The following is a 15,642-nucleotide window of genomic DNA, read 5'->3' on the forward strand; positions in this document are numbered from 1 at the left end:
CTGATGTGTGGGAAGTCCAAGGACCACCCACCTCCATCTAGTAAGGTGAGCATCCAAACTGCCTAGGTTCCCCCAAAGCCAGTACGTGCAGTAGGATCAAAAACCCATTGCCATTGTTCTTGAGTTCTCAGTAGTCCTCATTGTCTGCTATGTTCAGCAAGTCCGGTTTTATCCCAGGCTTTTTCAGACCTAGGCCCGCTGGCCTTGGTGAGTTCCCAATGGAACATCCCCATTGTCTCAGAGTGTGGGTGCACCCCTCGCGGTCCTGAGTTCCTTGCTCGTGCTCTCCTTCTGCTCCTGATTTGGACCTTGAGATTTCAGTCCGGTGCTCCAATGTGGGTCTCTGTCTCTGTCTCCTTTCATCACCTGATGAAGGTTAATATTCAGGAGGATGCCTATATGTTTGTCCTTGGATTCACCTTCTTATTTAGCTTCTCTAGGATCACTAATTATAGGCTCAATGTCCTTTATTTATGGCTAGAAACCAAATATGAGTGAGTACATCCCATGTTCCTCTTTTGGGGTCTGGCTTACCTCACTCAGGATAGTGTTTTCTATTTCCATCCATTTGTACCTGCATCATTTTTTAATAGTTATTTTATAATTATATGTATTTGTATGTCTGGCTCAGTCTTTCTGTCAATCCCCCCCCCCCCCCCCCCCGTGTGTGTGTGTATTCGTGCACGTGCGTGAGTTTCTGTGGAAGCCAGAAGAGCACATCAGATCTTCTGGAATTGTAGGCAATTGTCAACTGCCCCGTGTGGCTCCTAGGAACCGAACCTGGGTCCTCTGGAAAGTAGGATGGACTCTTAAATGCTAAGCCAGTTCTCCAGCCCATGCATCTTATTTTTTTAAGACAGGGTCTATCACTGAACTTGGAGCTCAGTGTTTCAGGTCAACTACCTGGCCAGTGAGCCCCCAAGATCTAGCTGCCTCTCTGCTCAGCTAGTGCTAGGGTTACAGGCATGTGCCGCCATGCCTGACTTTACATGAGTATTGGGGATGGAACTCAGGTCCTGCAAGCATTTTGTGCAGCAGATATTTTACCCACTGAGCCATTTCTTGAGCCATCTCCCCAGTCCTGAAGTAAAGAACATTCCTTCACTTAAATATGCTAGGAAGAAAAACATGAAAAGTAGATATGGATGTTCCAAGAGACTTAAATTTTATTTAGAATGGTAATGAAAAGCTCACTGGGAAAGTAACTTCTGAATAAATATCCAAAAGAAACTGTAGAGTTATCCATGTAAAGATATGAAGGAATTGTCTACTTGGCAAAGGAAACCCAAATGTTGATGCAGTGTGGGTTTATTATGTTTTGGAACAGTAGTTAGGCCTGTGATGTCGTAGTGGGAACAGCAAAGTAGATGGTAACTGATGAAATAACAGGAACTATATACTGCAGGACTTGGTAGGTCATTGTAAAGCGCAACTTTTTCTTGGAGATTTTATGGTGGAAGGGTCATCTGGCTTGAACGGGCTGTTCTTGTTAGCGCTTAGGAGTGCGTTGCAAGGTGACAAGATCAGATGCAGTGTCTGTACTGCTGCGGCTGTCGCCAAACCATCAAATGTCAGGAGAGGTGAGGGCTGATAAGAACTGGGGTGGTGGAAGGTGCCAAATTCTGGGACTGTTTAAAGGCTGAACCAGCAGGCTTGTGACAGTCTGCATTTCAAAAGAAAAGGCAGTAAAGACCTTTATCTCAAGAGTGGTACTGATAGGACCTGAGGTAAAGGAGACCCTAGGATAAGTTGTTTCAGGAGAACCACAAATAGGCCAGGCCAGTTTTGAGCTAAAACACAGTGGGGCAGGGACAGGTAGCCTTCAGTTGAACATTTGGGAAAAGTCCAGACTAGAGAAATCCAAGTAGACATTGTGTGAATGCCTGTGGATCCTGTCATGGCTATGTGAGGTCACATGTTGGCATGAAAAGGAGTCCAGAGACTGAGCCTGTAGCACCTTCATGTTTGCAGGCTGTGGAGAGGAGGAGGCATCAGCCCAAAGAGCCAGGGAAGGGGTAACAATGAAAAGACAGTGTTCCGAGCATCCCCAAGAGCAACGTTATTCAAAGATGAAAAGAATACTTCTGTTTTTGTTTGTTTTTCTCAGGGCAGGGTCTCACTATGTAGCCCCAGCTATCCTGGAACTCACTCTGTAGACCAGGGTAGCCTTGAGCTCACAGAGATTCTCCTGTCCAAGTGCTAGAATCGAAGGTGTGTGCCATTACACCTGACTGAAAATACTTCTTGGCATATTTGTGTTATACATCCTATTTTCTCAACTTGTTTCTTGACTAGTGGTGAGCATCTTTTTCAACTGGGAGGAAAATGGCAGTGTTCAAGAAACTAAAGCTTCTCCTCTGGAAGAATTTCGTCTTAAAGGTACAGATACACTTATCCATGGGGAAGATGTGGGTCCTCTGGAGCAGCTGCGTGTTTGAATTAAATAAGTTACAATCTTAGCTTCTCTTCCTGTGGTAAGTCACCTTGACAGAAGCAGCTCAAGGGAGAAGGGGTTTATTCTGGCTCACAGCTTAAAGGTGGGGATATCATTGTGCCTGCTTGAAGCACATGGTCACATCACATCCACAGTAAGGAGCAGAGGACAGTGGGTGTTATTCCATCCCCGTTTACCACTTACACAGTCCGAGATCCTAGCTACAGAGTGGTCCTGCTCATGCTGAGCCACAGGCATTCCCAGAGGCCTGTCTCTAGGTGATTTTAGATTCTGTCAAGTTGAAGTTACAATCACTACTAATGAGTTGAAGAACAATTAAGAATTTCATTTCTAGCCGGGTGGTAGTGACCACACACCTTTCATCCCAGCACTAGGAGGCAGAGGCAGGTGGATCTCTGTGAGTTCAAGGCCAGTCTAGTCTACAAACCAAGTTCCAGGATAGCAAGGGCTGTTACACAGAGAAACCCTGTCTTGAAAAACAAAACAAAACAAACAAACAACAAAAAAAAAGAATTTCATTTCTATAAGTTCACACTCCCACAGTGATTCTGTGAGGTCTCATTATGAAACACAACTCTTGTTGATTTCTAACTCTTGATGGTTTAGAAGTAGTATTAAATGGAGATGCCTAGCTAGCTCTTATTCTGTCTTTTACCTTTTTTGTGTGTGCTTTGTATAGGAAGACTAGAAGAAATGAAAGAGTTTTTTTTTGTTTTTGTTTGTGTACTTGTTTTGAGACAGGGTCTCAATGGTATATCAAAGGGTGGGCTCAAACTTCCTAAGTAGCCAAGGGTGACTTTGAATTTCTGATCGGTCTGCCTTTAAACCTCTTGAGTGCTAGGATTACAGATGTGAATTGCTACATTTGGGTTATTAAATACTGGGGATCATGCTTCTAAGAAAATACTTAGAAGGTTTCTCCAGCTTTCTAAGTAGAAGAATGCTTACCCCATAGAAATCACACTTGAGTTTCATCTGGGATTGACGTGCAGCTGTTGTTTCTGTTCCAGAAGCGGAAGACTCTGATAACGGTTCTCGAAATCCTGATGCCGTTACTGTTTTCTGCAATTGTACTGTATCTTCGTTTCAATAGTATGCCAAAACACGTATCGACTACTAAGTACCCAGCATTTGATATCAGTGTTCTGCCAATATATTTTGATTATTATCCGACGAGAAATAAATATCAGTTGGCCTATATCCCTTCCAAAAGTGAGACTTTGAAAAGCGTTACTGAAATGGTGGACCAAGCCTTCACTGTTGGCTTCGAAGGTCAGATATAAGATGGAGTAGGGAGGGCATTTCACTTTTCCTTATTGCACTAAAATGTTTTATTACGTCGATTTGTTGTGGATGTGAGTAGAGGTGTGTGTATGTGGGCATTCTGTGACGCACAAAGTGGAAGTCAGAGGACAACTTGCCGGAGTCATTTCTCTCCTCCCTGTGGGCCCTGGGGATTGCACTCAGGCTGTCCCTCAGGCTGGCGGGTCTGCTGGAGACATTGCGCCATCATCGCGCCGTCCTGGAGGGCATTTTTATAGTGTAGTTTGAAGGAGGTTTTTTTTTTTTTCCTGAGATTTCTTACAAAAGTGATGCAAAATCTGGAATCTCCAAGTGTTTGAGGTGGTAGTTGAAGGAAAGCCGTCCTCTATGCGTTTTTATTATTTTACAGACGGCACTGAAAGCTTGCATTCTTGTATCACAAGGTTTAAATGCTAATTAAAACGTTAAATACCTTTTTGTTTGTTTTTCGAGACAGGGTTTCTCTGTATAGCTTTGGAGCCTGCCCTGGAACTAGCTCTTGTAGATCAGACTGGTCTTGAACTCACAGTGATCCTCCTGCCTCTGCCTCCCAAGTGCTGAAATTAAAGGCGTGTGCTACCACCGCCTGGCCCTAACTAGCTCCTATAATTTAAATTAACCCATATTCTTTGAATCTACGTTCTTCCACGAGCATGTTTCCTCATCTCCATTATGCCCATCCTGGTTCTTCCAAGGCAACTCTGCCTTTCTTCTTCCTAGCATCCTCCCTTCCCCGAAAATCCTCCCTAGCTATTGGCCATTCGGCTTTTTATTGAACCAGTCAGAATGACACATCTTCACAGTGTACAAAAAAGATTATTCCACAACATACTCATAGGTTTCTCTGCTTCTCTTTTCTTATTGTTACCCAGTCTCCAGGCAGAGGCAGAAAGATAACTCAAATGGTCATTAGGATTTTGCCCATGCCCTGCTTACACCCTTCTATGGTTTCCCAATACACAGACTTCCTAGACTATGCCCCTGCTGTTTCCTCTCTAACTTCCTCTGTCAGTACTTTTCTCTGCTTTTTTCAGTACCCTCTTCATGTGGGTCACTTTGTGCCAGCCATTCCTAGGCCAGTCTGTCTTGCTTTTAGGAAGGCAGCTAAATAAGTAGGTTGAGTTTCTCTCTACTGCCTTATTCTCCTTTACAAAGTCCGGTTTGCCATTTTATCAGTATTTTCATTAAGTGTCTTAATTACACATTTATTAGCTGTCTGTGTATTGTCTACTTTCCCCCACTGTGCTCAGGGAAGAGGACCATGTCTGTTTGGTCATCACTGTGTCCTTTAGAGTGCCTGGAACACAGTAGGTGGCCCAGTAAATATTTATTGAACCTAACAGTTTAAATGAATAAAAATTTTCCAAATGGGAAGTTCATATAAAAGTTTCTTCAACATTACTGTGATTGTTATATTGTCCCTTTATGTGTATTTAGTCTTTTTCTCTTGCAGCTTTTAATACTCATTCTCCTTAAATTAGAGAAACTCTTTGATTTCTTTCTTAATTTCTGTATTGACACGTTTTTCATTCAGTAGTGTGTTGTTTATTGTACATGAGTTTTAAGCTTTTTCCTGTTTCTGTTGTTATTGATAAGTAACTTTAATCCATGGTGGTCGGTAGGCTGAGGGTGGTATCTCAGCTTTCCTGTGTCCAAGTATGTGGTCAGTTTTGGAGAGAGGTCTGTGAGGTGCTGAGAAGAAGGTCTATTCTTTTGTGTTTGTGTGAAATGTTCTATAAATATCTATTAGGTCTATTTGGTTTATAACATCAGTTAGCTTCAGCATTTCCATGTTTATTTTTTATCTGGATGACCTGTCTATTGGTGAGAGTGGAGTACTGAAGTCTCCGCCTGTAAGTGTGTGAGGTTTGATGTGTGATTTAATCTGTAGTAGTGTTTCTTTTGTTAACTTGGGTGCCCTTGTGTTTGGGGCATAGATGTTAAGAATTGCAATGTTCAGTCTGGGTGGGGGTGGCACAAATCTTTAATCCCAGCACTCAGGAGGCAGAGGCATGTGGATCTCTGTGAGTTCAAGACCAGTCTGATCTACAAGAGCTAGTTCCAGGACAGGCTCCAAAGCTACACAGAGAAACCTTGTCAAAAACATAACAACAACAACAACAAAAAAAAAAACAAAAACAAAAAACGAATTGCAGTGTTCTCTAAGTGGATTTTTCCTTTGATGAGAATGTAGCATCCTTTCCTATCTCTTCTGATTCATTTTGGTTTGAAGTCTATTTTGTCAGATATTAATATAATTAAATGAGCTTGTTTCTTCGCTCCACCTCCACTCACCTGGAATATCTTCTTGCCCTGAGGGGATGTCTGTCCTTGATGTTAAAGTGTGTTTCTTGGGTGCTACAGAAGGACGGATCCTGTTTTTTTTTGTTTGTTTGTTTTTGTTTTTTTGTTTTTGGGGGGGTTTTCGAGACAGGGTTTCTCTGTGGCTTTGGAGCCTGTCCTGGAACTAGCTCTTGTAGACCAGGCTGGTCTCGAACTCACAGAAATCCTCCTGCCTCTGCCTCCCGAGTGCTGGGATTAAAGGCGTGCGCCACCATTGCCTGGCGGATCCTGTTTTTGAATAGATTTTGTTAACACTGTCTTTTTATTGGGGACTTGAGGCCACTGATGTTAAGAGATATCAATGAGCTTACGATGAGGGTATCAATGACCAGTGTTTGTTGATTACTGATATTTTGTTATGTTGTGGTGTGGGTGTGTGTTTTCCCTCTTGATTTGCCTTCTGGGATATTTATTCTGTGGATTTTCTTGGGTGTAGTTAATCTCTTTGCGTTAGAGTTTTTCTTCTAGCAGCTTCTGAAGGGTTGGATTTAGAGATAAATATTTTTTAACTTTGATTTTATTATAGAATGTTTGTGACCAAAAGCTTTGCTGGGATAGTACTCTGAGCTGGCATCTGTGGTCTCTTAGTGTTTGTAGAGCATCTGTCATGGCCCTTCTGGCTTTTAGAGTCTCCACTGAGAAGTTCGGTGTTATTCTAATAAAACTTTTCCCCTTTCAGCTTTTAATATTCTTTCTTTATTCTGGATGTTTGGTGTTTTGAATATTATGCAGAAAGAGGAAATTTCCTTTCTGGTTCAGTCTATTTGGTATCCTCTAAACTTCTTGTATCTTGATAGGTATCTTCTTCCTTAGGTTAGGGAAATTTTCTTCTATGATTTTATTTAAAATACTTTTTGTGCCTTTGACTTAGGTTTCTTCTACTTCCTCTATTCTTATTGTTCTTAGATTTGGTCTTTTCCTAGTATCCCAGATTTCCTGGAGGTTTCGTGCCAAGATTTTTTTAGATTTAATATTTTCTTTGACTGAGGTCTCATTTCTTTCTTCTGTGCCTGAGATTCTCTCATCCATCTTTTGTATTCTTTTGATGAGACTTGCCTCTAAAGTCCCTGTTTCAGTTTCTAAATTTAGGTCTTCTTTATTGATTCTATTTCCATTTTCAGGTCTTGTTTTTATTTATTTCCTTCCATTGTTAGTGTTTTCATAGTTTTATATAAGGGTATTATTCATATCCTCTTTAAGGACCTCTATCATACTTATTTATGATTATTTTAAGGCCATTGTACTGTCCTTCAGCTACCTTGCAATTCTCAATTCTTAGAAATCTGCCTGCCTTCCTCTGCCTCAAGAGTCCTGGGATTAAAGGGGTGCTCCACCACCCCCTGGCTAGAGCAACACATACTCTTAACTACTAAACCATCTCTCCAGCCTCATGAATCCTTTCTCTCTCTTTCTGTGTGTGTGTGTGTGTGTGTGAGAGAGAGAGAGAGAGAGAGAGAGAGAGAGGAGAAAGAGAGAGAGAGAGAGAGAGAGAGAGAGAGAGAAGAGAGAGAAAAGGGGGGGAGATTGAAAAAGAGATTGAAGTGGGGAGAAGAAGAAAAAGGGGAATAAATTTAGGTGAGCACATGCTATTGTACATGTGGAGGGCAAAGGATAACCTCAGATGGTGGGCCTTTCCTTTTTTTAAAAAAAAAAATGTGTAGCCCTTGAATTCGTGATTCTCCTGCCTCTGCCTCCTTCAGCAAATTTTACCGGCGGGCACCACTACAACCGGCCCTTCCACTTTTTTTTTTTTTTACATAATTTTTTTTATTAAGAAAAGAAGAAAAAAAAACATAAACAAAAAACAAGTTTCCACCTCCTCCCAGCCTCCCATTTCCCTCCCCCTCCTCCCACCCTTCTCCCCCTCCTCCCACCCTTCTACCCCTCCCCCCACTCCTCTCCCCCTCCCTCTCCAGTCCACAGAGCAGTCCAGGTTCCCTGCCCTGTGGTAAGTCCTAGGTCCTCCCCCCTCCGTCCATATCTAGGAAGGTGAACATCCAAACTGGCTAGGCTTCCACAAAGCCAGCACATTAAGTAGGATCAAAACCCCGTGCCATTGTCCTTTTTGAAATAGGGTTTCTCCATTGTTTTTCTGCTACATACACCAGACTAGCTGGCATGATAGGTATCTTCGGTTGTCAACTTGACGACATTTGGAATTAACTAAAACCCAAATGCCTGGGTATGTCTGTGAGGGATTTTTTCTTAAATCATTTGAAGTGGGAAGACTCGCTTTTAACCCACATCTTCTGAGGTGGGAAGATCCACTTTAAATCTGGGCCACACCTTCTGGTGGTGGTGGCCCAAATAAAGGCCATGGAAGAAGAAAGTACTTGCCCTTTGCCTACTTGCTCTTGCTGGCAAGTCCATTCCTTCAGTGCCTACTTCTTTGGGATTCTGGCTTATTCTGAAGACCAGCCGAGACATCGGCCTTGTGGACTGAACAGCTGCTGGATCCTTGGCGCTTACATTAATAGACAGTCATTGTTGGACTAGCTAACCACCCTGTTAGCCATTATAATGCACCCCGTTTTTATGTGTGATTTTATAAAGTTTTGTTTCTCTAGAGAGCCCCAATACACTGGCCCATGAATTTCAGGGGATTTTCCTCTCTCCACCACTTCTTCATACTATTGCGTCTGACTTTTCTTTTTTTTTGGTTTTGGTTTTGGTTTTCGGTTTTTGGAGACAGGGTTTCTCTGTACAATAGCCCTAGCTGTTCTGGCACTTGCTCTGTAGACCAGGCTGGCCTTGAACTCAGAGATCTGCCTGCCTCTGTCTCCCGAGTGCTGGGATTAAAGGCCTACACCACCTCCACCTGGCCTATCATTTTATTGTTTATGTGTATGGATGTCATGTATCATCAGATGTGTACCTAATGCCCACAGAAGTCAGATGATGACATGTGATCCCTTGGAACTGTGAGTGGCCATGTGGGTGCTGGGACTCAAACCCAGATTCTCTGGAAGAGCACCCCGTGCTCTTAACCACTGAGCAGCTCTTATCATCCCTTGTTATGACTGGTCCAGGGCCACGCTTAGGGGCAGTGAATCTACAAGAGATACTTCCTAGGAATTTCTGAAAAAGAGGAAACTGTGGGTTGATGTTTCTCTGCCGGCTTCTCTACTACACATGAAATCTACTGATGTTTTAACTGTTGTCTATGGCCCCATGTCTCCAAAGTCAGCAGCCTACCTGTCACTCAGGCTGCAGCCTGGAAGGACCCCCGGCTCTGCAGTGCTTGCAATATGTGGGTTTAAACTGGCTGAGAAACAACCAGCTGACCTTCCTTTTTGACTGGAGTCCCAGCAAGAGACGAGTCTCTTCACTTGTTCCAAATCAAAAGAAAGTGTCAAACACCAAGTCCCAGCCTAACTTTCCCATGAGTCTTCTCTATCCCTATGGCTTCTCTATGGCTAATTCCCAACAACTAGTCTCTGACTCTGCCCCCTGATTCAAGGTTAACTTTATTAACACGATCTCAGAGTGTCACAGTTTGGTCAAATATCCTGAAAGAGTTGGTAGACAGGTTATTTGGATCAACCCTTCAGTAATAAAGGCAATATGGATAAACTACTAAGTAGATATTCTTCAGTTCATTAAAGAACTAATTAAGTAATAAACTAAGTTCTAAAAATCTGGATATTTCTTGATCAAAGATGTAGATCCCTTGGTGGTTATAACTTCATTAAACAGAATGGTTGTTCCTTGTGTATGCATATAATTTTCAGTTTAAGTGTGAATGTGTTCGACCACTAATGGGACACCTGTGTCACTCCAAGGCTCAGGGACCACCTTGGAAGAGATGGAGAAGGATTCTAAGAGTTGGTGAGGGAAGAAGGGATTGAAACTGTCTTCTGCACACGACAGGACCTCACAGTGGTTGTCTGCACAAACCTAAGCCAGTCTCCAACCTGGATTAGGAGGAGAAGGGGTTCAAAAGCCTCGTCCCAGCTAAGGGGCTAAGAACAACTGATGGATTCTAAGGGAGGAAGAGTCCGTCTATCTTGGTGTGGTGGCCCACATCTTTAATCCCAGCATTCTGGAGGCAGAGCTCTGTGAGTTGGAGGTCAGCCTAGTCTATACAATGAGTTCTAGGACAATTGGGCTACATAGAGCTACCCTGAGTTACCCTGTGTGGCCCCTGAGAAGTTGACTTTAGCCACACTCAGGAGAATATGGACAGCATAAATTGGATTCAGTGGGCTATTAAAAAAATAAAGATATAAATTGTGTTGGGTAGGAAGGTAGGGTGGATCTGGAAGGCATTGGGGGAGAAGTGGGAATAAATATGATCAAATACGCTATATGAAATTCTCATAAATTTAAAAAAATACAGTTTTTAAACGCAGAACAATTGAACATAGAAACTCTATAAAAACTGTTTTTGACTTTTTTGTTTGTTTGGTTTTTCTTTTTGAGACAAAGCCTGTCTAGTATATAATCCTGGCTGCTCTGGAACTCACTATGTAGAACAGACTGGCCTTGAACTCACAGAAATCCATCTGCCTGCTAAGTCCTAGGAGTGCTGTTGCACCACCATAGCCAGTGAAAAAAATAAAAAAAATAGAAAGGAAGAGATCTAAATATGCTAAGTAAAGAAAAGAACAATAACCTTATAATAACAACAACAATAATGAAAACCATTATTTTATATGATACCTTTTCTATCCTTTTTTCTAATTATGTTGATATATAAATACAGCATTTACTATTATAGTCAGCAACACGGCTCCATCGCTTGCCACATAAATAGGACAGCTTAGTTCAGTCCTTGGAACCCACATAAAGAAGAAGAGAACCGACTGGAATTTATGCCGTGACCTCCACATGCTCTTGCACTCACATAACACACGTGATAATGAGTACGAGCTAGCCCTTTCTCCTCAGCATCACTTCCGGGATTCACAGACAGTTGTGGACTGCACTATACGTTCTGAACTGAATAACAACAACAAAAACAAAAGATGGGGCTTCTCTATGTAGTCCTGACTCTCCTGGAAGTCACTCTGTAGGTCAGCCTGGCTTCAAACTCTGCCTCCAGAGTGCTGGGATTAAAGGCGTGTGCCACCACCTAGCTAAAAGTCATGCCTTTTAACTAATTTCATTTGGAGTGTATGTCTCTCTCTGCTCATGTGTTTGCAGAATGAATGAGTAAGTGAATGGCAAAACAAGCTGGAGTCTGAAATCCCCTTAGGATGACGGTTTGTGGCACCATTTGCCTTCATGCCAGCTAGTCACTAACTGGGTTTTTCTCTTTGTAGTTGTAGGCTTTCCTTCAGTGCCTTTATTTGAAAACTATATAATTAAGGATCCCAAGTCTTTCTTCATACTGGTAGGAATTGTTTTTGACCACAGCTTCAATAGCAGCAATGAACCTTTGCCACTTATGGTAAGATAACCTTCCTATAACAACCTATAATGATTTTGTGTGTGTGTGGGGGGGGTGATTTTCAAGACAGGGCTTCTCTGTGTAACAGTCCTAGCTGTCCTGGAACTTGCTTTGTAGACCAGGCTGACCTCGAACTCACAGAGATCTGCCTGCCTCTGTCTCCCAAGTGCTGGGATTAAAAGCGAGCGCCACCACCACCTGGTCCCCTATAACAATCTTACTATGTGGTTACATCCTCAGTGTGGGTCAGTCAGGTTCTCCACCCTCCAGCTTTCTTCTATGGCAGCTTTGTTGACTTATTCCAGAGGATACGAGTGGATATTCCACCTTCACATCTTACAGCCCACTCAGTTGTTTCAGACTGTTTAAAAGAAATCTGTTCTTGGGGGCTGGAGAGATGGCTCAGTGGTTCAAAGGTCCTGAGTTCAATTCCCAGCAACCACATGGTGGCTCACAACCATCTGTAATGAGGTCTGGTGCCCTCTTCTGGCCTGAAGACATACACACAAACAGAATATTGTATACATAATAAATAAATATTTTTTTTAAAAAAACCAAACCAAAAAAAAAAAGAAATCTGTTCTAGCTGAGCAGTGGTGGCGCATGCCTTTAATCCCAGCACTTGGGAGGCAGAGGCAGGCGGATCTCTGTGAGTTTGAGACAAGAGATCTCAAACAAGAGCTACAAGAGCTAGTTCCAGGACAGGCTCCAAAGCTACAGAGAAACCCTGTCTCAAAAAACAAATACAAAAAAAAAAAAACAAAAAACCAAAAAGTAGTATGTTAAACAAGAATATTTGATTTATGTTTTGCTATGGGTGAAACACTTGTGTGTAGCTTTTGTGCTATACAGGCAGTTTAATGACTTTTAGAACTTGTACCGTGACTAATAAAAACCAACCATATTTTACAAGCATGTGTTAATGACATACATGTCAGATACCATATCGTGTAACCGTCCAGGCAGCTAATGGGTCAGAGACTGTTTCCATCCCCCTTTCACGCTGAAGGAGCTGAGGAAAAAATTATTGAGATTAAGTAACTTGACCAGGGTGACTGCATTTTAATAAGAAATTTGGGGCTGAGATCTAGGTGACCTGGTTCCAGAGTATTCTACAGTTCATTGCTCCTTTCCCAGGTTGGTCACAGGGATAATTTGCAGAGAAATACAAGGAAGACCGTTATGCGATTCCAGAAGGGACACCTGTCTGTGTGGCCTTAAAGAGTTAAGACAAATAGTTTTGCTCTGTCGTGTACCGTTGCTGAGTTCCAGGATCTCGTGGCCAAATGTTTTCTCTCTGTTTCTCGTAGGTTAAGTATGACTTGCGCTTCAGTTATGTTCAGAGGAACTTCGCACAATGGAGGCATTTCATTTTTCAAGAGGAGATAGAAGGCTGGTGCACAGCCTTTCTTTATCCTCCTAATCTAAGCCAAGAACCCCGGGAATTTGCATATGTTGATGGGGGAAGCCCTGGTAAGGAAACTCTGAAGCCTGTAATATTACTGTGAGCACAGCCACATTTGCCCTGTACCACATATTTGTGATACTGTTTGGCTAACTGGATGCTCGCCTAAGATTAGCATTTCAGTAGAGGTCCAAGGAGCTGCCTTTGCAAAATGTGGCGTTCAATAAAATGCTTATATTCCGGTATGAGGTAAAGCAGCAGGTATGTATTTTAATTGCTTATAATGGCATTGAATTGCTTGAAAGAATGAAAGCATTTGACAAGAACAGGGGCGTGTGCTTCTATATTTGTAACGCTCTGCTTTTTAAAGTGTGTTTGCCACTGTTCCCTACAAACAGCTCAAGTGAATTTCTTTAATTTGTTGAAATTTCTATAAAGTAACAACTCCTCTACCTTTTTCTTCTCATTTTAGGAAAGTTACTCCCGGGAAGGAGGCATACCTCAGTGGTACTTGCCTAGCGTGAGACCCCTCATGTTGAGTCTCTAGTACTGCCAGAACTAACACACGCTGCTGACTGTTAGAGATGTATGGGAATTCATCTTGGTACAATGGTTCCTTCCGAGGTTACTGACAGGAAAGGCCTCCCAGAGGCTAGAGAACACAAGGTCTCCAGATGCTGCTTTCTACCACACCAGCCTCTGCCTGATGGTGTGGTTAGGGACCAGGACTCAGCCAGAGAATTAGGAAGACACCAGTGCATTCACCTTGAGCGCAGCCACCTGATCCCTGTTGAGAACCCATGGGCATTATCTTTGTTTCACACGTGCAGGACCAGAGTGGAACCATAAGTATAACAAGAATGGCCAGTTATTTAGGGAAGATGTAGCCCTCATCATGACAGACACATGACTTACATTTTGTGACTATGTAATGTTTCTGTGACCTTCCTTCTCTCCCTGTAAGTAGCACTCTTGTTTTTCTGCCCCTTCCTCAAACCCTACAGTTTTGGGGATCAAACCCAGGACTTTCCATGTATTAGGCTAACACTCTACTAATGAGCTATACCTCTAGGCCTGTGCTGTTGTTTATTCACTTTTAAAATATGGTTTATGGCAGGCGGTGGTGGTGCGTGTCTTTATTCCCAGCACTAGGGAATAGCAGAGGCAGGCAGATCTCTGTGAGTTCGGGGCCAGCCTGGTCTACAAGAGCTAGTTCCAGGACAGGCACCAAAGCCACAGAGAAACCCTGTCTCGAAAAACAAAATAAATAAATAAATAAATAAATAAATAAATAAATAAATAAAAAATGGTTTATTTATTTAGTATGCATAGTGTTCTGCCTGCATACACCAGAAGAGGGCACTAGATCTCATTTTAGATGGTTGTGAGCCACCATGTGGTTGCTGGGAATTGAACTCATGATCTTTGGAAGAGCAGCCAGTGCTCTTAACCTCTGAGCCATCTCTCCAGTTCGTTTGTTTACTTTTACAGCACTAAGGAAAGAGTTTAGCATCTCACATATGCCTGCCAGATATCTCAGTCCTGGGAGGCAGAGACAGGCTGATTCCTAGGGCTCACTGGTCAGGCTAGCCTAATTAGCAAGCCCCATGTCCCAGTGAGAGACCTTGTTGATGGCTCTTGGGCAATAACACCTGAGTCTGGCCTCTTCCTGTGCACACATGCTCATGTGCACACATGCGGGTGGTGGGGGCAGGGTGGAGTGGGTGCTGAACACATGACCTCTGCATTGGCTAATACTTCATTTGAATTTACTGCTCTTTCTGAATCTTTAGATCTCTCGTTGGTTCTAATTCTGTCCACTTTGCCCACCCAAAACTAGCTGGAGAATACTAGCTGCCCCTTTTTCAGATCGCATGACAAGCTCCACTCTTTTGTCTCCTACTTTGGAGTCATACCCTAAGAAAGTGCCCTTCCCCTTACTGTTTTGCTCAGGATAAGCAGATAACATTAAAATCAGAAGGTGAGGTGTTCCTAGGGGCTCCTGTGTCCTAATGCATATGTAAACGGAGGCTGTTCTTTTGTTTTCTGACTGCTCAGACCCAAATAATCACACGAAACTATATTAATTACAACACTGTTTGGCCACTCGCTCAGGCATATTCCTAGATAGCTCTTACATCTTAAATTAACCCATTTCTATTAATCTGTGTATCACCATGAGCCTGTGACCTACCAGTAAGGCTATGGTATCCTCCTCCTTGGGCAGCTACATGGTGTCTCTTGACTCTGCCTTCTTTCCTCCTCTATCTCTGCTTTTATTTCCTGCCTTGTTATATTCTGCCCTCCCATAGGCCAAAGCAGCTTCTATATTAACCGATGGTAATAAAACATATTCACAGCATACAGAGGGGAATAACAGGCATATGCCACATCAGGTATAACACATGGCTCCAAAGCTGGGTTGTAACTCCCAGATTCTGTAATCCTTCTGTGCAAGAAGCACTGCTGACTTTCTTCTCGTAGCTCTCCAGTAAGATAGGGGAGAGCTTTTCTCAGTGTCTGCTTCCTGTCATCTTGTTCTCTGCTGTGGAAATGGACACAACTGTATCTAACAGTGCAGACATCCCTACTTGGCACCCGCTTTCCCTGGACCCACCCCTTCCATGGCAGCCCCCAGTTTCCTCTCTGGCAATTCCAGACTTAAGGAGAAGTGATGGCCCATAACTGAGATGCTCTCCACATGAAGCAGCATATCCCCGAGTGGGGGCCCAGGAGCCACTCCTC

At 42.9% G+C, this 15,642-nt stretch overlaps 1 protein-coding gene across 1 annotated transcript in view; it reads left to right on the plus strand.

The window, feature by feature from the left end:
* Nucleotides 1-2,325: 2,325 nt before the first annotated feature.
* LOC121463928 (ATP-binding cassette sub-family A member 17-like) overlaps nucleotides 2,326-15,642 on the plus strand; it is an 82,993-nt gene continuing 69,676 nt past the window's right edge. The window contains exons 1-4 of the mRNA XM_041676498.1: nucleotides 2,326-2,379; nucleotides 3,466-3,727; nucleotides 11,365-11,492; nucleotides 12,803-12,965. Of these exons, the coding sequence (XP_041532432.1) occupies nucleotides 2,326-2,379; nucleotides 3,466-3,727; nucleotides 11,365-11,492; nucleotides 12,803-12,965 (607 nt within the window). The remainder of the gene's footprint in view (nucleotides 2,380-3,465; nucleotides 3,728-11,364; nucleotides 11,493-12,802; nucleotides 12,966-15,642) is intronic.

Source organism: Microtus oregoni, unplaced genomic scaffold (assembly GCF_018167655.1).
Source record: "Microtus oregoni isolate MIOR12 unplaced genomic scaffold, Mior012 000027F_ref0000203, whole genome shotgun sequence".
NCBI lineage: Eukaryota > Metazoa > Chordata > Mammalia > Rodentia > Cricetidae > Microtus > Microtus oregoni.